Below are 23,265 nucleotides of genomic sequence, written 5' to 3'. Positions count from 1 at the left end.
TCCATTTGGGTTATCCTTATATATGCTTACCCAAGAAGGACCCATTTCTGATAATTTTGCATTATTTGATTAATGCCAAGTCATTTCTAAATTCAGAAGAAATACTATATATGTTAGATCTAATTATAAAGTAGTAGCTTCTTCGAAAATTATTCCATGGATAATTTGACAAGCTATAGCATAGAAGACTACATAAATTGGAGTTGGGTTATAAAGTATTAGTGTAGATAAGAGGATGGCTAGCTGGCATATATTGAGAAGTGGCATGATGGGGGGTGTGAATCTGTAAGATTTAAGGTGACCAGTGATGTACTACAGCAATCAGTCTTTGGTCCATTGTGACTTTTTTGATATATATATATTTATCCTACACACAAAAGGCAGAAGACCTCTAGCAAACAGATGCTGTGTGAGGGCAAATGCCATGTGAGGATATTCAGCTGTTTGCTGATGATGCAAAGATAGAGACGGTAATCAGGAATGTGACATCTGAATATAGCTTGAAATTCTTCACTGATCACAGTTGATGCTGGCCAACTAAATTTGAGCACAGTAGTCCTTAGGATTTCTAAACCACTGAAATAAATATTAAAATTCATAGTCTCATTCTGTAATTTAAAAAAAATTATTATGTCTATATAGATCTAATTTTTTTTTAATTAGATGCAGAAACAGGAATTATGCATCGTTTACAAAACATTATTTTAGAACTCTCTCCTCTGCTACTTGATGTTATGAAATATACTGCTCAATTAGACTGGTAAGTTAATTAAAACTATATCTCCACTTACCACATTCACATTCAGTGTATGTGTACACACACACACATACACATTCAGTGTATGTGTGTGTACACATATATGTGCATAACGTCTTCTTTAATATTCTTATTCTTCCAGAAAACACTACATTACCATATTACAAATCCTCATAGGATAAGCAAACTCATTCAGTGAACAGTGTTTCTATCCAATTGAACCTTAAATTTATTCATCCTCATAGTATTCACAACACATTCCAGTCATGTATTCCACTCACCTACCACTCTCCATTTAAAAAATATACTGATAATTTTTCTCAGTGCTGTATGTTATCATTTTTTGGATTAATCTAGTGAAATCGACTTAACACATCCGTCATATTACCTCTTTTTTTGCTTATTCACTAAACTCAATCTTTCTTCATAATCCACATTCCAGAATTTTGATATTGCCTTAATCATTCATCTCTAGATCCCCCCCCTCGCCGGCCAGAATTTACTCATCATAATTGAGACTGCCTGACTAAATTTGAGCACAATAGTCCTAATATGGTCTGTCAGTATATTATATAGTCATACAGTCATTTCCTTATCTCTGATTGTTACTGTGCATCTTAACATACAACCATATTCTCATAGCTTTAGGACACTTCTGACGATCACACCTACATCCTGAAACTCATTCACTTTCTGAAGCATAGTTCCATTAGTATACAGCTCTATATTTTTGCACTACAAAGTATGACACCTTCCACTTATTACCACTAAAACTGTACCTCATCTATTTGTTCAAGCTAAAAGTTTCGTGCCGGCCTGGTTGGCCGAGCGGTTAGTGTATCTGCTTTCCAGCCAAAAGGCTGCAGGTTCGAATCCCACCATGGGCATGGATGTTTGTGATTGTCTGTGAAAGTACTAGTGGTGGTAGTCGGCGGTAGATGGCATTGGTGTTAGATGATAAAGATTGGTGGAGTAGTGAGACGAAGAGTTGTAGAGTAGATGCCCTCCCTTGATGAGCCTTTGGACTCCCTGGAGGTGTGATGTAATAATAATAATAAATCTTGTGTCATCATCAGCACCATCATCCAATTCCTGATGTGTACCCTCAAGGGGTGTAGAGGATAGTATGGTAGTACTATGTGAAAAACTTGCATCATTACTAACTTTCTATCTATAATTTTCCTCCAAATTAATCTGATACCATTCAAGATGCCAACATTATCATATCTTATATTTGTATCTTCTGAGGCACTTTTTACTGTATCAAGTAAATGCTAATCCTTCTAATTGCTAATCCTTCCCTTCTCATTCTGTTTAAGCAACTATATCACCTGAGATTATCTATGTTAACACATTCTTGGATGCTATCAATGTTAAGTTCTTTCCTAATATCCTCGTTTTTAATATGATATTGCCACAATTGCTATCTGTAGTCTCTAGTCTTTGGTCAAGTGTTTTATTTCTAACTCAGCTCAAAGATCCATGTTACAATTGGTTTGAACACTGTCTTGTATACAGTTAATTTAGTGTTTCAACTAATTTTTCTGTTATTCCATATAAATTTATTCAGTTGACTTCCTACCATACCAGCTTTGTTGATTCTGTTGTCTATTTCCATATTTAATTTAACATTTTCACTAAAAATTGTGCCTAAGTAGCTGAAATATTTTACTTCTGTAGTTTTTCCATTCACAATACAGCTGATATGTTCATTTCTGCCTATTTCCATTGTCTTTGCCTTGTTATTGTTGACCTTCATACCAAATCTATTACAACAGTTATTCATTTAGTCAGGGAATCTTGCAGAATTATACTGGATTTATTTAGAAGTATAACATCATCTGCATAAAGTAAAGAGCTGAGATTAACATCTCCAATTTTGATATCAGATTTAATACCACTTTCCTTCATAATGTGATCCATATAGATAATAATAATAATTATTATTATTATCCAGGCCTCCATGGAGTCAAAAGACTCATCGTGGGAGGCCATTTTTAGGAAACACAAAGTTTATCATACCACTCCTTGAACCCATTGACTGCTTCCGCTCCAACCACTCTCTCAGGCAATGCCTTCCAAGGTTCAACCACCCTCCAAGCAAAGAAACCACTCTTCACCCTCTTGAGCACAGCCTCCTTTTGTAACTTCCAGTGATTGCCCCTTGCCATCGCTGCTTCCCGCCATTCCACCAAGTGAAAGAACTCTCCAATGTCTACCCTGTAACTGCCTCTCGATAGTTTAAAAATCTCGATTATATCACCTCTCCTTCTTCTATCCACCAAACTCTGCAGTCCACATTCCCTCAATCGATCCTCATAACTCATATTGTACAGTATGTACAATATGAGTTATGAGGCAGATAACAGTCATCTTTGTTATCTGCCTCTGTACCCTTTCCACAGTCAATTTATCCCCTTCAAATCCTGGGGACCAAATCTGAGAACAATAGTCTAAGTGTGGTCTGATCAGGGTCTTATACAACAGAATGATAACTCTTTTATCTCTTTTGTTTTATTGCAGCAGTCCTCTGAGTTACCCTCACCACCTTTGCAATATGCTCCCTGAATTTCAGTTTTCTCTCAATTATCACCCCAAGATCTCTTGTTTCCCCTACCTCCTTTAGTACAGCTCCTCTAATTGAGTATGCATCCTCCCATCGATGGATCCCAAACCTCAAGACCTTACATTTTACTGCGTTGAACTGATAATCCCATTCATTTGCCCATCTGTCTAGTTTATTCAAGTCCCCTTGCAATCCATTGACAATATTATTGATATAAAGGTTGAACAATACAGGTCCCAGTACTGAGCCCTGTGGAACCCCACTGAAGGAATAATGTACATCCACCAGAATTAATATCAAACCATCTTCCTGTACTTCCATCAGTTCTAACTGCTGACTTACAACTGAAATAAAGACTAAGTATTGCTTGGTATAATGCTCCACTGACACCATATAACTGTAGCATTTTGAATAGTTTTTCTCTTGGCACCTTGTCAAATGCCTTTTCCAGATCTACAAAACTTAAATACAGATCTTTGTTATATTCCCATGATTTCTCAACTATCTGTTATAAAGTGCAAACCTGATCCTGACAGCCTCTATTTGTCCTAAATAGAATAAGTAGAGTTGCTTTCCCCAACTTGATGTGATTTTGTGATGTAATTGAAAAATAATACCTTTAATAAATAATTAATTTTAATTATTAAATTAAAATTAATTGTTAAATTTCTTTAATATATGTATAAATTAAATTAAAATAAATTGTTAAATTTCTTTAATATATGTATAAATTAAATTAAAATAAATTGTTAAATTTCTTTAATATATATATATATAAATTAAATTAAAATAAATCGTTAAATTTCTTTAATATATATATACACACACACACATTGTGTTTGTACACACATGCACACACACACTGGTGTCCAAAACTTAAGGACAAACAATATTTCTGAAGATAAGATTACAACTGCAAATTCAGACAAATCAGCTTGTGGCAATTTGCATAACTGATGATTTTGAGTAGGAAACAAGTACACATTAAAATTTTCGAATCACATGCAAAAGGGGTCACGTGGTAGAACTCAACAATATAAAAGGCAAAAGGATATGCTAAGCTAATTGCAATTGAAGGAGGCTCTTTTCATGAAGAAATAAGTTGCAAACCTGGGTGTCTTGTAATCTCTCAAAGACATCATCTAGATCAGGGCTGTCCTAAACACTACCCCGCGGGTGCAGTCAGTGTTTTGAATTGAATTGAATTTCAATTTAAATTTGAATTGAATGCATATTACATATTTTAATTCCATCACTAATCAATAATTTCAATGTTGGTAATTTTATTTGGTGTTTTTACATCATTATATACCCACATGTTTTTCAAATATTAGATGTGCCCAAGAAGTGTTCTTACACTATTTTGTTCCAACGCGCATGTTCCGAGTGCTCACTGGGAACGTGAGTGTGTGATTAGTATGCAATCAGTGTTATTCGTTTGTTCAGCTATCGAGGTTGTGTCATTGCTGCCACCAAATTACTAGAATGCATTGTGATGCGACTCTCAGATAAATATTTTTTTTAATGTGGCCCTCGGATTACCTAACGTTGGATAGCCCTGATCTAGATGGTTTCACACTGGGAACAATTGGAAAATCTTGAAAAAGGCCGCAAAATTACTGATATTGCAAAGAGAGTTTGGGATCTCAGTGTTGTATCCAGGCTCTGAATAGCATTTCAAACCAATGGAATGTGTTCCAAAAGTTTGTAAGAGGTTGCCCTCACCCTACCATGGACTATGAAGACAGATTTTTTGGTTATAACAGCAACATGTAATCGACACACCATGGCAGGTCAGCTTGCAAGTTGGCTCCATTCAAGCACAGGAATGCAGATATCTTGACAAACTGTAGCAAGATGTCTATGACAAGTAGACCTATACATCCAAAAACCTGTAGTCTGCATCTCTTTATCTATAGCTCATCATAGAGCATGTTTTCGGTGGTGTTGTATCCATAAAAATTGGACAAGACACCAATGAGATAATGTGCTTTTTAGAGATGATAGTTGTTTTAGTGTTCTTCCGATTCTACACAACAGTTGATCTGGTGTGAAAGTGATACTGCTTACCATTGGGAGAATGCTCTTGAAAGGGATAGATAAGGGATAGTGCTGGAGTAATGGTGTGGAGTGGTATTATGCTTAATGGATGCACCAAGCTACAAGTGCTGGAAAAAAGGAATATGACTGGGGAACAATAATGCAATGAAGTTCTTCAATGTCATGTTCTTTTGTTCTGTAGGCAAAGAATTAATTTTTATGGATGACAATGCCACACCGCATCATACATGAGCAGTGCAGATGCTTCTGGATTCTGAGGATATTATTCAATTTGAGTGGCCAGCACACTTCCCAGATCTCATTCCCATATTTGGGATACAACAGGGAGATGCATTGCTGCTCGAAATTCACCCTCCAGGAAACAAAGTCTTATCCTTGTTCTGAAGGATAAAGCCTTGTTTGTTTTGGGATAAGGAATTGTTGAGGAAAACTGGACCACTCTTAGAGGAGTGGACCAGTTTGCCTCAACAATTCCTGAATCACTTGATACCAAGCATACGTCATTGTGATAGCTACATTGCAGTTCGGGGTGGACATATTCCATACTGAAATGTCTCTCTGCATAGTTTTCTGTAAGCACTGTACATTAATTCCTTAATGTCAGGGTTAACTATGTCTTTAGGAAATTTGTAACTTTTGCCAAAAACATATTTAAATTTAATTTGTTTGAAATTTATAACACATTTTTGTGTAATATAATTAATGGTATACTGGCAATAAATTTATGTCCACATTTGGTTATAGTCATAAAACGTTTTCTTATAAAGAAAAAAATGTAGCTCATCCTTAGCTTTTGAACACGGTGTGTGTGTGTATATATACGCACGCACGCACGCACGCACACACACACACACACACACACACACACACACACACACACACACACACACACACACACACACAACAGAAGAAACTTAAATGACTAGAACTGAGGAATAACAATATAGGAATAAAGCTGTATATTACCTTGAATTCCTGACTATTTTTGTCTTCCTAGAAGACTTCTTCAGGTGCATAAAATGAAAAGAGAAATACATATACATGACTAGAGTAACAGTCAGAGAGGTTATAGATCAGGTTAATATTAAAGTGGACTGGATTGAGGGCATTTCCTGTTGATTCAACAGTTCTTCTCTCAAGCTCATCATAGCATCTAAAAGTGTTTTCTGATTTATCCCAGATCACTGGATGAGTGGTAGAATCTTCATTGTCAGGGTTAGCAGAATTATGAACTAGAGCCATAGGTGATGTCTTGCACATGCCCCCCCCCCCTTTATATTTAAAAAAAAGCATTTTTATGTTGCTCCCTCTCACAAAAGGTTACTTGTAAAACCAATAGTACAATTTTAATACTTTGGGTGGGCCAAGGATTTTTTTTTCTATTTTTTTTATGAACTTTAGATATATGGAGTTCAGTGGATTTTTCTATCTGACCAAAATACAGTACTTTGCAGTTACACCAAAGGCGATAAAACCCTTGGATATTTTCAACTGTCATGTTTTGGTTTTGCTGTACCAAGCAAGGAAAGAAGTTTAGTTAGAGGAGTGAAAGAAATAGTGCAGATTTTATATATTTTGAGAATTTTGGCTAACCCTAAAAAGCTTATGAGGAAAAAGCCATCAGTTCTTTCCCAATGAAATGAAGATTATAGAAAAGATATATAGATAACATTTTCTTAATTTGGAGCTATAGTCAAGATTCCCTCCATGAGTTCTTCAACAACCTTAGCAACCAACACCCTAGAATACAATTTAGTTTCCTGCTCCTGTGTCAGAAAGATTGAAGATCTTTATTTACAAAAACACATACATACCAATAGATACTTTCATGGACAATCTCATCATTCCCCTCCCCAAAAGCATGGTATCATTTCTATATTAGGTAAATAGCTTGCTCCCTCCTCAGTGAAGAAGAAATCACCAAAGAAATAGTTTCTTCCATCAACCTTTCAGGGAGTTGTTATGAGAAGCAGACCATTAATGAACTCTTGTTTAATCCACCTGCTCACCATATTGAAGATAATGCTGTAAAAGCTTTTATTTCTCTTCTGTATATCAGCTCGAATTCACCAAGGTAACCAAAATTCTCAAAAAATTTAAAATCCACACTACTTTCACTCCTCTAACCAAATTATGTTCCTTGTTTGGTACAGCAAAACTAAAACATGACAGCTTAAAATGTCCAGGGTTTTACCACGTTTGGTGTAACTGCAGCGTACTGTATTTGGTCAGATGGAAAAATCCACTGAACTATGTATAGAGGAACATGTGAGAGACATCACCTATGGCAGAACTAGAGCTACCACACTATCTAATCACATTCTTAATTTTGCTAACCCTGATAATGAAGATTCTACCACTAATCTAGTGATCTTGGATAAATCAGAAAGCATTTTTAGATGGTATGATGAGGTAGAAAGAAGAATTGTTGAATCAACAGCAATTGTCCTCAATCCAGTCAAACTTAATACTAACATAAGCTATAACCTCTTTGATTCTTCAGCCATTCATTCATTCATCTTTAGCATATATGGGATCATATTCACATGAACATGCTCAAAAATTACAAAAATATATATTGTAATATATATTTTTGTAATATATACTTAATATATAGCTGTTATTATTATTATGTGACACCTCTAAGGAGTCCAAAGACTCATCGAGCGAGGACACCTACTCTATATCTCTCTGTCTCCACCACTCAATCCACCTACAACTAACTGCAACTACACCAATGCCATCTACCACCCACCACTAGTATTTCCACAGACAAACACAAACATCCATGCCCACAGCAGGATTCGAACCCGTAGCTTTTTGGCTGGAGAGTGGATATGCTAACCACTCTGCCAACCAGGCCATTGAGATGTCAAAGAAATGAGAATGGTGATTTACTGCTGTTTTTGTGAAATGAATATAGCTGTTGAAATGTGAAATATAGCTGTTGTTCTCTAGTAATGCCCATTTTGTATTTCTCTTTTCATGTTATAACCCAAAGTGTTATAGAAAAATGAAACTAGTAACATGTTCAAGATAATAGTTTTTCTTCATTGCTATCCCTTGGTTTAGCTATTTAATTTTTTTTCTGTTATGTCAGTCTGTTATGTCAGATAGTTGAATAAAGGCATTGCATTTGTGCATGTGTGTATTTATGTATGTATGTGTGTGTATGTATATGTGTGTATTTATGTATGTATTATTATTTTTTTTTTTTAGCATAATGTCTTTGGCCAGTTTGGCTAAAGAATGTAACTACGTGAAACCTGAAATTACTACTGATGGGATCATTAATATTGTAAAAGGAAGGTGAATATCTTTATGGTTTAATTTAATTTACTTTTCTGATGTTTTTTTTTTTTTTTGTCAAATCATCATCAATTTCCTGAATTGATATATATGTATATATCAATTTCCTGATATGATCTGTCATAGTAACCTGAACATCCCTCAAGGGGATGTTCAGATTACTATGACAGAACTACATGATGTTTACATTATTATTAATTCCTATCAACAATTTTCCTCCAAATCATTTTGATATTTTTGTTAAGTTTTATAATGGCTAGATTATAGTCTTCCTCTTATGCTTTATCCCATCTATTTGGGATCAGCCTTCTTACATGTGACCTTACGCATGCAACCCCAACCAACTTGCCGCAGAGCCTGACGATGGTAAAGAGGTATTTTTTTCTGTAGAAGTATGTGTTCACGGGGCTGGTTTGCCTGTTCTGAAGGATGAAAAACCTGAGCTTCCAGGAGAAAATACCCTCCACCTCCTATAAGACTGGCTAACTCACCTTTAGTCAAACGAGACAATATAAAGGTTCCTCACATCACGGATGGGAACTGAACCCAAGTCTTTGTGACCAAAGGGCTTCATCTATACCGACTGAGCTATGGAGGCTCTAATGGCTCGATTATATTTAAGTTATTTACCATCATATAGATTAATAAACCCACAAATTATAAGAATCATGTAGAAAAAAGAGGTCTTGGAAGAATTACAGGAAAAATATATAAAACAAATACCTAAATATAGCATGATTATTCTTACAGTTATATGAATGTCAAAGCAGAAAAAAAAACGAGTGAAGAAGACGAAGAGCAGAATTATTGAGATGTCAAAGAAATGAGAATGGTGATTTATTGCTATTTTTGTTAAATGAATAATTTTATGCTTAAGGGTCATAACTGTATAACTGGAGGAGACTTCCACATAGACTTGTAAGGAATGTGGAAAACCGACTGAGCTTCTGACCTAAAGTCCAGTCATCATCTTCTCGTGGTGCATTCTGTTAGGCATCTACCTGGATACTGAACAAACGAGGATGAGCCTGCAATTTGGGATTTGGCTGATCAAATTGTGTTCTTATTGGCTTAAACTACAATGTAAAATGCTGGTAAAACATGACAAAAATTCAAGCTGGGTAGGGCATCACCCAGTTAAGTTAGGCTCCCATTGTTTTCGTCAGGGAACCAGGGTGAACAGCAAAAAATCAGCTACTGGAACAAATCCCAGAATACATCCCAACTCAACATCAACAGAGTTCAAGATTGGTACTATCAATGTAAGAAGCATCAATGGAAAAGAAATGGAACTGGCATAAGAACTGGATAAGCACCAGATTGACATAATAAGCGTGACTGAAACAAAGAAAACAAAAACAGGTGAGATCTTTCTAAATGACAAATACAAAATGTTATATTCAGCAATAACAATCAGGGAAAGCGGGAGTAGCCGTAGTACTCAAAACTAAATTCAGTAAAACCCTGTTTTTACATTCCCGCAATTTACGTTTTCCTGCCATTTATGTCATTTTCCATTGGTCCCGTCTTAAGGCCTATTCTTACGATATATTGTTTTCCCGCCATTAACAACTTGATGTGGACGTTATTTCCTGTGATTTGTGTTTTTTTCTCGGGTGGCAATACTGATTTTCGAATCGATTTCTGCGGAAATCTGCGCATTTCTGTTCCCAGGTGGCATTGCTTTCGGCTGTATTTTCGTTTCCGCCATTACAGTGACTTGCATGCTTGCAGCAGTAATGTAGTGATGAGCGATACCGTGATTTTTCAATCACAGTACAAATTGATATTGCAGAATTTCTGCTATGTAAATTAGCATGTGAAAGTTGCTTTCAAGTTGCGGTGGTGGATTGTCCATGTTAGCAACATGAATAATCCACCAATTAACTCAAAAAAGATAGAAAATGTATTTTGGTAGAAGAAAAGATGGCAATTCTGTGACATGTAGATTGGTATGCCGGAACACATGTGCATTTTGCAAAAGATCTTGGACTCTCCGTGTCCACTTTGAACATGATAGTAAAAAACAGGTCAACCATTGAACTCAATGCAAAGCAATCTGGTGCTATGTCAAAAAAAAAAAAAAAAATGAAAAGCAAAAATAATCGACAATTAAAGATTTTTTTTAAAATAGATAAATGTAAGTAATTGTAAATTCATTTGTTTTCAGTTATTAAATTTTGTAATCTAGTATGTAGACTCACATACTACCAGTAAGTCATCTTTTAGCCTTTTTTTAATGTTTTTTTTTTTACATTTCCTGCTATTTACACTTTTTTTCCATTAGTCCCCTGAAAAGTGTAAAAAAGGGGTTTTACTATATAAGAATAATCTTCTTGAATGGCAGTCATTATCAAATAGTGATGTGGGCAAATATCAGAATGGTGAACTGGACAATGAGAATTATTTATGTATGGTCCGACAGAAGGTTCTACCAAGGAAGAAATGGACGAATTTTTGAAGCATTAGAGAAGGCAGCTGGCTCAATGAAAAAACGAAAAGTTGGTCCTTGTTGTAGACCTAAACAGCAGAGTAGGAAAGATTACCAGACATATAGAAAGGTTTTGGGAAAATTTGGAGAAAAGCACAAAGCTAATAATACTGGGTAAATGTCTCCTGGATTTCTGTTCAGGACATGGATTAATTATTACTAATATCATGTTCCAACATAAAAATGTGTACAAATTCACATGGAGAGAAGATGCAAGAAATAAGTCTCCTTGATTATATTATAGTTGATAGAAGTGTTTTCTCACTGGTTCAGGAGACAAGAGTATACAGAGGATTTGAAATAGGAAGTGATCTCTATTTAGTTTTGAGCAGGATAAAATTGAATTTCATATTGAAAAGAAGAAGGATACACAGTAATATACTTGGATTTTGCAAAAGCTTTTGATAGAGTACCTCATGATAAGTTGACAGTCAAACTAGAGCAAATGGGGCTGGATATGAGATTAGTGCATTGGATTGGAGACTGACTATCTGATAGGTATCAACAAGTTGTGTATGGAGGTGTGATATCCAGGAAAAGGAAAGTAACCAGTGTAGTGCCTCAGGGGGTCTGTTTTAGGGCCATTACTGTTTAACTTGTATATTAATGATATTGGCGAAGATTTGGATGGAGATATTCAGTTGTTTGCAGATGATGCAAAGTCGGGACGAACCATAAAGAGTAGTGAAGATGTTGTGGCCTTGCAAGAAGACTTGAATAAATTGAGTGCACAGCAGATCAAAAATGCACTCGATTGAAAATCTCTGAACAGTGCTTGGAGCATTTTAACAAGAATAAAACTGATTTTGTGCATCGATTTATTACCATGGTTGAGACTTGGATTCACCATTACATACCAGAATCCAGAAGCAATCAAAACGGTGGACAGAATCTGGTTGTTCAGTGTCAAAGAAGACAAAGTCGGTTCCATCAGCAGGAAAGGTCATGGCATCAGTGTTTTGGGATGCTAAAGGCATTTTGTTTATTAATTATCTTGAAAATGGTAAAACAATAACCAGGGAATATTATTCTGATCTTTTAACCAGACTAGACGAAAAAATTTGTGAGAAAAGACCCGGTTGGCAGAAGAAAAAAATCATCTTTCATCAGGGCAATGCACTGCTCACAAAGGTGTTTTGGCAATGGGAAAATTAAGGGATCTGCACTATGAATTGTTGGAGCATCCACCATATTCTCCAGATTTGGCTCCCTCTGACTTCTATCTCTTTCCAAAACTAAAACTCTTCCTCGCTGCTCAGCATTTTTCTTCAAATGAAGAGGTGATTGTAGCTGTAGAGGAGTATTTTGCAGATCTTACTGAGCCATTACAATGACTGGGATGGGATAATGGCTCTGGAATATCGATGGAATAAATGTATTAGTCTTAAGGGAGATTATGTTGAAAAATAAAAAATAATTTTGAAATTATAAATTCATTTTTTCATTGTTAAGCAGAGAACTTTTCAGACCACTCTCATAGAGGTTGTCAGGATCCGATTTTCACTTTAAGACAAAGAGTTGAAAAATCTTGGGAATATAAAAAGGATTTGTATTTAAATTTTGTTAATCTGGAAAAGACAGGACAAGGTGCTCTTCAAATCGCTACAGTTATATGGGACATTATATCATCAATACATAGTGTCTATTTAAGTTGTAAGTCAGCAGTTAGACTTCAAGGAGGAAGATGGTTTGAGGTAAAATCCTGATCGAAACAGAAATGAAAGGATACAGTATTTTTTCCGGGGCTAGAAAGGAGAAGGGAGGGGATGCTACTGATAATAGCAGGAGAATTATGTCCACATAAGTAGACATTAAAGAGGGGAAATTATTATTATTATTATTATTATTATTATTATTATTATTATTATTCAGGCCTCCATGGAGTCAAAAGACTCATCGTGGAAGGTCCTTCCTAAAGTCTGTCAAGACTCATCGAGGGGAGGTTCCCCCTAAGAAACACAAAGTCTATCATACCACTCCTTAAACTCATTGACCGTTCTCGCCCTCATCACTATCAGGCAATGCATTCCATGGCTCAACCACCTTCCATGCAAAGAAACCACTCCTCACCCTCTTGCTCATAGTTTCCTTTCGTAACTTCCAGGGATGGCCTCTTGTCATCACTCCTTCCCGCTGTTCAACCAAGTGATAGAACTCCCCAGTGTCAACCCTGTAACCACCTCTCAACAGTTTAAAAGTCTCAATCATATCACCTCTCCTTCTATCTGCCAAACTCTGCAGCCCACATTCCCTCAGCCGATTCTCATAACTATCCTTGTACAGTCCTGAGACCATCTTTGTCATCTGTCTTTGTATCTTTTCCACAGTTAATTTATCCCCTTCAAATCCTGGGGACCAAATCTGAGAACAATAATCCAAGTGTGGTCTGATCAGGGTCTTATACAACGGAATGATAACTCTTCTATCTCTGAAGGTCAGCGTCCTTCTCATTATTGCAACAATCCTCTGTGTTACCTTCACCACTTTTGCAATATGTTCCCTAAATTTCAGTTTTCTATCAATCATCAACCCCAGATCTCTTGTCTCTCCAACTTCCTCCAGTATAACTCCTCCCATAGAGTATGCAGCATCCCATCGATGTTTCCCAAACCTCAAGACCTTACATTTGCTGCATTAAACTGACACTCCCCCCCCCCCATTCATTGCCCATCTATCTAGCTTATTCAAATCCTCTTGCAGGGCTACCACATCTGCACTATTGCATCATCCGCAAACAACTGAATATCCCCTTGCAATCCACTGGCAATGTCATTGATATAAAGGTTAAACAATATAGGTCCTAGTACTGAGCCCTGTGGGACCCCACTTGTAACCTTCTGTCTCCTTGAAACTGCTCCACCATACACAACTCTCTGATACCTATCAGACAGCCAATCCTGAATCCAGTTGACCAATCTGACATCCAGATCCATGTGTTGCAACTTAAATATCAGCTTATCATGTGGCACCCTGTCAAATGCCTTTTGCTAAGTCTAAGAAAATTGCAGTATATGCCTTTCCTTCATCTAATGTTCTTGTAACTTTATTATAAAAGGCTAGCATATTGCTAAAACAAGAGTGCCCTTTCACAAATCCATGTTGACTCTCACAGATAACATTACCCTCATCTGCCCAGTGCTGTATTCGGTCCCTCACTACTTTCTCCAAGATCTTAACAACTACTGATGACACACATACTGGTCTATAATTAGACACTTACAGTCTGTTACCACCCTTATGCAATGGCACTATCTTACTCTTCCTTCCATTCCCTGAGCACCTTTGCCAAAGCCAGACTTTCATTGAAAAGCCAGGTTAAAGGCACGTCAGTTCCTTAGCATATTCTCTCAAAACTCGTGGTGAAATACCATCCAGTCCCACAGCTTTACTAACATCCAGAGTACTCAGTATGTGGAACACACTCTCCTCCTGCACCTCTAAACCTCGAACTTGCCATATCCCTCTAGTATTCAAATTGACTCCTCCAGGATGAAATACTCCAATAAAGTAGTCATTGAACAATTCCACTATGTCCTCTGCATCAGTCACTCTATTCCCATTTTTATCCCACAATATCATTCTTCCACAGTCATTTCTCCTCCTACTGGCCACATAGCTAAAAAATTCCCTAGGATTTTCTTTGGATCTTAGGGTTAATCTCCTCTCATATTCCAGTTTCGCTTTCCTTACCACACTAGTCACTCTTCTGGCCTGTGTCTTATATTCTTCACGCATCCTCTCTTCACCTGTCTCCTTATATCTCTTCCATAGCCTCTTTTTCACATGCAATTCCTGTTTAATATTCTTTGTCATCCACTTTACTCCAAATTGTGTCATTTTCTTCACTCGTGGTATTCAACTTAACATTGCTGGTAACAAATATTCTTTCACAATTTCCCACGCACTAACGATATCCCGGCCTTCCAATTCTTCCCTCCACGAAACTTCCCCAAGTTGACATCTAAGACTATTATAATCACTTGCTTTATATTTCCACATATGTTCCCTTCTCTTTGATACTCCTGCATGTTTATTCATTTTCCAAGTCAAAACCATACGGTCACTCTTTCCAACTGGTGGGAGAGATGTCATCTCAGTTATTACCAACTCTTCTGATGCTATAACCAAATCTAAAACTCTTGAACCTCTTGTTCCCTCTGTTACATGGTGCCTAACACATTTGTCCCACAAGAATTCTAGAAATTCCATTCCACTATTGCTACATGCATCTTTCTCTCTCTCCAGTTTATACTACTGTAGTTAAAATCTCCCATAACAGTCATTCTTCTTGCACTTTGCCAAACTTAGCTGTCTAAACATCTCCTGGTCCCCATCCTCTGTGCTCCTGGGTCTGTAGCAATACCCACTAAATAGCCTGTCTTGCCTACCTCTACCTCACACCATATGCTCTCAAAATCATTTGTCTCACTTCCTTCCAAAGCCTCCACTCTTAGAGGACATAGGTCATCACTTATCATAAGCAGTACCTCACCACCATGCTTTCCCCTCCTATCCTGATGAAAAATGCTATACCCAGCGACTTCTATTCCTGTTATTATATCCCCTTCTGTCAACTACGTCTCAGTGATCCCAATAATTTTTGGACAGGCTGATGCTATCTTCGCCACCAATTCCTCTCCCTTATTCCGGATACTCCTGGCATCAGTATAAAGCATATAAATGCCATTGTTTCTATACCCAGCATTATCCCTTCTAGACTCCACTGGGCTCAGTGTTACCTGACATCGTCTCCCTTCTCCCAAGTATCCATTCCCACAAGAGGCCACCGCTGCTATCATCCTCCCTGGGACACACTGACTCGTTCAGAACAGCAATCTCTCCAGATGCCTACGTCCTTCCTCATTCAAATGTAAATGGTCTCTCGCATACAATTCCTCTCTTTCCTCAAACACACTCCAAGCATCCACATATACTAGTCCTCTCTTTTCACACATTCTTGCTATTATGCCATTCAATATCACCGCTCTTCTGCTCAGCTCATCATTATCATACCTAGGCAACACACACACTATTTTTCCTCTCTCTGTCTTCTTCCGTACAGTCTCAAGCAAAAACCCCACATCTCTCGCTGCCCGACTTACATTACCACTCAAGTCATTCGTTCCTACCATCACAATCATCTCATCCACCCCTTTCACCTCTCTTAATTGCCATAGCCACCCTTTCTATTGTTCCTCCTGGCAAATACTCCTCACGCATCCTATCTTGAACACCACGGATCATTGAGTCACCATACATTAAACCTCTTACCATTCCCTCTCTCCTATTGTTTCCATTCTCTCCTCTTCTTTCATTCCATAGGTCTCTCTCATTCCCTCTCTTCTACTTCTCTCTTCTAGCATTCCCATACCTCTCTCTCCTACTGTTTCCATTCTTTCCTCTTCTAGCACTCCCATACATCTCTCTCATTCCCTCTCTCCTACTGTTTCCATTTTCTCCACTTCTAGCACTTCCATATCCCTCTCTCATTCTGTCTCTCCTACTGTTTCCATCCTCTCGTCTTCTAGCATTCCCATACCTCTCAGTGGCAATAGTGTTGAGGCAGTCTGATGTGAAGTAGAGGTTGACAAGAAGAGAGATTTGGTTGCATGTTATAAGCCAGGGAATATGGAGGGTGCTAATGAAGAAATGTATAAGCAACTTTTGTTAGTGAACAAGAGAAAGGTGATTATTATGGGTAATTTTAATTATGGCAGTATAGATTGGAATGAAGAGAGATTATTTTGAAATAAGAAAAATGAATTTCTTGAGTTCTTGAGAGACAATTATCTGAGGCGTCATGTAAAGAAGAACACATGAGGATCGAGAATTTAGGTCTGATCATTTCATCAGAGGATGTGGTTGTGAGTGGGGTTTGGCACTTTCTTTCAGTTGGTTAGAGTAATGATGAAGTGATCACCTAGGTTGTGGCTAACCATATGAAAACTTCTGTGAGGAAAGGATACATGTCTAATTATAAGGTTGGTGATTATGACAAGCATAGACGACAACTTGGTGCTATAGTATGAAATGAGATCAAGCAGGATGAAGATAAATACTGCTTAGGCACTGACAAAGAGATATTTTACAGCATCAGTATGTGAATGTATTCTGAAGGTCAAAAGACTGAATAAGGTAGGCATTAAATGGATGAATGAGGGAATTCATCGTGAAATCTGGAAGAAGGCACTTTAGGGGAAAACACATGATGAATAATGGTGATAATGAGTTGTATTGAGGGTATAAGGAGTAGTCCAGGAGAGTGAGTCAGTTGGTAAAGATAGCAGAAGTATAGTATGAACAGAAATTAGCAAATCATACCAAGAAAAACCCTTGGGAGTTTTTGTGATATGTGGCAAGTAGAAAGAAGAATGATGTTAATGGATGAAAGTGAGAAATTGGTAACTGCTGTAGAAGACATAGTCAGGGTATTCAGTAAGCCATTCAGCAGAGTGTTTCATCCTCACTATAAAATCAGAAGCTCAAGTGTCGATAATGAAATGACAGAAGACTTAATCACCTAAATGGCCACCTGGATAAAATACATCAAAATTATATGCTTCACATCCATATTGTTTCTATAATATCCAAAGGTTATATTGACTTCAATGGACACTTTGCATCAATGTAAGTTTGGTTGTATATATGTCAAGATCAGCATGGTGGTTAATGGTGAGAGAGCAGAGAGGTATTTGAGATGTTAAATAAATTAGATGTTAATAAGGCATTAAATAGGCATTGAAAGTTTTTTTTTTTTCACTTGGTTATACTATAAATTAAAGATGCCAAGAAATTATATTCTTGGTTGAATCCTTTATCCAAGTGCAAGCAAGCCAAGTTTATGCGTAAAGTCACTTCACGACTGGGCTATTTGTGTATGGAGGCTGATGACTTCATATCGATTGCCTTATTATCCCACAATTCAATCCACATATCCCTACAGACATGTATAATGCAATGCATTATAGAAAGGGCCACTACTCATACTAGTTTCAACCTTTATCGAGGTCTCTCATTCATCAGTACAAGTAGCCCAGTCGTGAAGTGACTTCACGTGCAAACTTTGTTTGCTTGCACGTGGATAAAGGAATTAAACCAAGAATATAATTTCTTGGCTTCTTTAATTTATAGTATAACAAGTGTAAAAACTTTCAACATATATCTCTAATCCAGAATACTTGTATTTTAGTAATAAGGTGTGACACCTTTTTGACTACTTGCATATGGAAATATGACCTCTGCATTACTTCAGCCTTGATATCACTTCTGTGTCTGTCTCCCACTGATGACATCTTGGTTTTTTGGCAAGATAAGTAATTAGATTTCTTTTGTTTGTTTTTCACTTTGATTTTATTTTACAGGTGCTAGTGGTGGTTTCGCCCCATTTTCGGTTTTTTTTTTTTTTTTAAGTGTATATTTTAAATTTGCTGGTAGTGCAGTTAATACCTGCATTACAGGATTACATTTGGCAGTATCATGGCTGCCATTTTATAGTAGTTCAAATAGAGCATTTGCCGGTGGTGTAGAATTATTTCTACCTTACAGGATTATTTAATTCTCAGTCTGATGACTGAAAGTTTCTCTCTCTCTCTTACAATCAAACACAGAGGTTTTAGTCTTTTCCCCACCTGAGATAATGGTACTAATTCCACCAAGGGGGTGCTTAAGGGTCAAAGCTGTATAACTGAGAGGAGACCTCCACATAGCCTTTAAAGGAATGCGGAGAACCGACCAGGGCTTCTGACCTAATGTCCAATCCTCACCTTCTCGTGGTGCACCCTGTTGGGTATCTACTTTGATACTGAACGAACGAGGATGGGCTGGCAATTTGGGATTTAGCCGACCAAATTGTATTCTTATTGGTTAAACCAAAATAAAAAATGATGGTACAACATGACAAAATTTCATGCCGGCTGGGGCGTCGCCCGGTTAAACAAGGCCCCCGTTGTTTTTGCCAGGGAACCAGGGCGAACAGCGAAAAGTCAGCTACTGGAACAAATCTGAAAACAAACCCCAACTCAACATCACCAGAGTTAAAGATCGGTACTATCAGTGTAAGAAGCCTGAATGGCAAAGAAATGGAGCTAGCTGAGGAATTAGATAAGTACCAGATCGACATAATAGGGGTGACTGAAACAAAAAAGACCAAAACTGGTGAGATCTTTCTGAGCAATAAATACAAAATGTTATATTCAGACAACAACAATCAAGGAAAAGAAGGAGTAGCCATAGTATTCAACACAAAATACGAGGCTAATCTTCTTGAATGGCAGTCAGTCTCAAGTAGAGTAATGTGGGCAAATATCAGAATGGGGAACTGGACAATGAGACTTATTTGTGCCTATGGTCCCACAGAAGGTTCTACTAAGGTAGAAGTGGAGGAATTTTTTGAGGCTTTAGAAAAAGCAACTGACACAATGAAAAAGGAAAAGTTGGTCCTTGTTGGGGATCTAAATAGTAGAGTAGGAAATGATTGTGAGACATACAAAAATATTTTGGGAAAATTTGGAGAAAAGAGCAAAGCTAATAATAATGGCAAATATCTGTTGGATTTCTGCTCAGGACATGGACTGGTTATTACTAACACCATGTTCCAACATAAAAATGTGCACAAATTCACATGGAGAGAAGAGGCTAGGAATAAGAAAAGTCTCATTGACTATGTTATTGTTGATAGTGATGTTTTCTCCCTGGAGCAGGACACCAGAGTGTACAGAGGATTTGAAATTGGAAGTGATCACTATTTAGTCTTGAGCAGGATAAAATTGAATTTCATATTGAAAAGAATAACATGTAAGAAAGTTTTAAAGCGAATAAAAGTTGAGCAACTCTCAGATGTAAACTGTAGACTAAAATATAGAAATATTATTGAAAAGAAAATGAAAGAGTTTGAGAACAGGAATCAAACCTTGGAGATTCAGTGGCAAACTCTGAAGGAAACATTGATTGATTCTGCCAGAGAGGCATGTGGTGAGGTTGTGTGCAAAGATAAAAAAATCAGAACTCCCTGGTGGACACAGGAAGTTAAAGAGGCAGTGAAGGAAAAGAAGAAAGCATATCAAAAGTTCCTGGCAAATAAGTCAGCTTTTACTCTTACAGAATACAGAGACAAATGTAAGAAAGCTAAACAGTGTGTAAAACTAGCTAAACAAAAGTCATGGGAGGACTTTGGCAAGAATATAGAAAATAAATATCAAGAAGGTGGCAAAATATTCTGGAGGTTGTTGAAGAAACTTAGGAATGGAGGAAAGAGTGCTGTAAAAGGAATTAGAGATGATAAAGGTGAAATGAAAACAGGAGAAAAAGATATCCTTGAAGTATGGAGTAATTACTTTGAAAAACTGCTAAATGAAACAAGCAGTGATGACAGCACAGTGATAAAAAACACCGACCAGGCATGCAGTCAGGAATACATATCCATACTCGAAGTAGAAAAAGCCATCAAAGGCTTGAAATGTGGAAAGGCAGCAGGAGTAGATGATATTCGACCAGAAATGCTAAAGTATGGTGGTATAAGAGTCTTACAGTGGCTGCACTGCATAGTTCAGAAAGCCTGGACAGAGGGACGAATTCCCGATGATTGGAGTAGAGCTCTCATAGTACCCATATATAAAAAGGGAAATAAAACTGAATGTGAGAATTACAGAGGTATTTCCCTACTGAGTGTTCCTGGCAAGATCTATGCAAGTATACTTGAGAAACGGTTGAGAAGAATTGTGGAAGAAAAGCTTGGTGAAGAACAAGCTGGATTCAGGCCAAATAGAGGCTGTCAGGATCAGATCTTCACTTTACGACAAATAGTCGAGAAAGCATGGGAATATAGCAAAGATCTGTATTTAAGTTTTGTCGATTTTGAAAAGGCATATGACAAGGTGCCAAGAGAGAAGCTATTCAATACGCTGCAGTTATATGGTGTCAATGGGGCATTATATCAAGCAATACTTAGTCTTTATTTGAGTTGTGAGTCAGCAGTTAGAATTGAAGGAAGTACAGGAAGATGGTTTAATGTTAAATCTGGTGTGAGACAAGGATGTACATTATCCCCTCTGTTATTCATTATCTATATGGATCACATTATGAAGGAATGTGCTATTAAACCTGATATCAAAATTGGAGATGTTAATGTCAGCTCTTTGCTTTATGCGGATGATGTTATACTTCTAAATAAATCCGCTACAAGTCTGCAAGATTCTCTCACTAAATTGAATAGCTGTTGTAATAGATATGGTATGAAGGTCAGCAATAAAAAGACAAAGACAATGAAAATAGGCAGAATCATTGAAAATGTCAACTGTGTTGTGAATGGAGAACCTGTGGAACAAGTAAAACATTTCAGCTACTTAGGCACAATTTTTACTGAAGATGGTAAACTAAATATAGAAATAGACAACAGAATCAGCAAAGCTGGTATCGTGGGAAGTCAATTGAATAAATTCATATGGAATAAGAAAGAAATTAGTCGGAACACTAAATTAGCTGTATACAAGACTGTGTTCAAACCAATTTTAACTTATGGATCTGAGAGCTGGGTCAGAAGTAAAACACTTGACCAAAGACTAGAGACCGCAGATATGAGAGTCCTGAGAAAGATTAGAGGGGTGAACAGATGGCATCAATGGCAATATCATATTAAAAATGAGGATATTAGGAAAGAACTTGACATTGTCAGCATCCAGGAATGCGTTAGCAGAGCTAATCTCAGATGGTATGGTCACTTAAATAGAATGGGAGAGGAAAGATTAGCAAAACAAGTGTTCTCTGCCAGGTTGGCAGGAAAACGACCCAGAGGAAGACCAAGATATAGGTGGATTGATACGGTTCAAAGTGCCTTAGACAATAGAAATATAAGATCTGATAATGTTGGAGTCTTGACAAGTAACAGACTGATTTGGAGGAAAATTGTAGATAGGAAGTTAGTAATGATGTAATTTTTTCATGTAGTACTGTCATATCCTGTACACCCCTTGAGGGTACATGGCAGGAATTTGATGATGATGATGATGATGAATTCCACCAAGGGTGCGAACACTGGGAATTGAGATTCCAGGATGTGAAGAAGTGAGACAGGTGACTAAGGTTTTAAGAGATAGTTGGTGCTAATAAGATTTATTCTTTTACCCTATACAGTGGAGGGAAATATTTAATTGTAATTAAAGATGTAATAACAAGGGACAACCTATTATGGGGATTTACTTTCAAAGGCAGCACAGTTATTCCTGTAATGGTCAGGAGCCAGATAAAAACAGTAAAGCTCAAAAGATTTCCAATAGAATATATAGAGAACAGTACTGAAATTCTTCTACAGACATTTTCAAAATGGGGTAAAATCAGTAACATATGAAAGGGTTTATCAGGTGAAGATCCAAACTGGTTTTCTGGTGATGTCACCTTCACAATGGATATGAAAACGCCTGTATCAAATTTTGTCAACATCAGTACAACCCAAGTTATGGTAAACTGTCCCGGAGTACAAAGACAGAGCCTGTGGTGTGGTTCATGCGATCACTTGGGTGGTAACTGCCCCTAAATGTTTCAATTGCATGGAGATTGGACATATCACTAATCAGTGTCTCAAACCCTGTCAGAAATGCGAAAGTTCTGAACACCACGGTAACACCTGGCCTTTTAGAATTTTCGCCAAAAGAGTGGGAGCACAGGTAGAGCCAATTAGAACACTATACCCTCTGTCCAAAAAGAAACAGAACTTTTCGAAAATAGAAGAAACTAGTGGCGCCACCTGTTGTATCTTTTTGTTGTCGAAAGCGGTAACCTTCATTAGTGTTGTGTCAACTGTTTATGACATTTGTTTCATTAGAAGCCGAGTTATAGTGCCAAGAGTGACAGTGCATTTTGACGAAAGGTAGGAAAATGAGCTTCAAACAGAGAGCTGCGATTGACTTTTGTATTAAACTTGGTAAAAGTTTTACCGAAATGCATCAAATGCTTCAAAAAGCGTACGGTGATGAATGCTTATTCCATACTCAAGTTTATGAGTGGTTTAAGCAATTTCAAAGTGGTTGTGAGACGCTTGAGGACGACGAAAAGCTGGGCCCTCCAAAAACTGAACTGAGTGAAGTTAAC

General features: G+C 37.2%; 1 protein-coding gene across 1 annotated transcript in view; it reads left to right on the top strand.

The window, feature by feature from the left end:
* The window catches only part of LOC150101203 (mutS protein homolog 5-like), a 194,114-nt gene that overhangs the window by 78,878 nt on the left and 91,971 nt on the right, over positions 1-23,265 (top strand). The window contains exons 8-9 of the mRNA XM_090402188.1: positions 664-760; positions 8,604-8,693. Of these exons, the coding sequence (XP_090258314.1) occupies positions 664-760; positions 8,604-8,693 (187 nt within the window). The remainder of the gene's footprint in view (positions 1-663; positions 761-8,603; positions 8,694-23,265) is intronic.

This window comes from Typopeltis vanoorti, chromosome 12 (assembly GCF_054136105.1).
Source record: "Typopeltis vanoorti isolate ZY-2024b chromosome 12, IOZ_Tvanoo_1.0, whole genome shotgun sequence".
NCBI lineage: Eukaryota > Metazoa > Arthropoda > Arachnida > Uropygi > Thelyphonidae > Typopeltis > Typopeltis vanoorti.
Note: the sequence above shows the minus strand (reverse complement) of the source record. Positions and strands in the feature narration are given on the sequence as shown.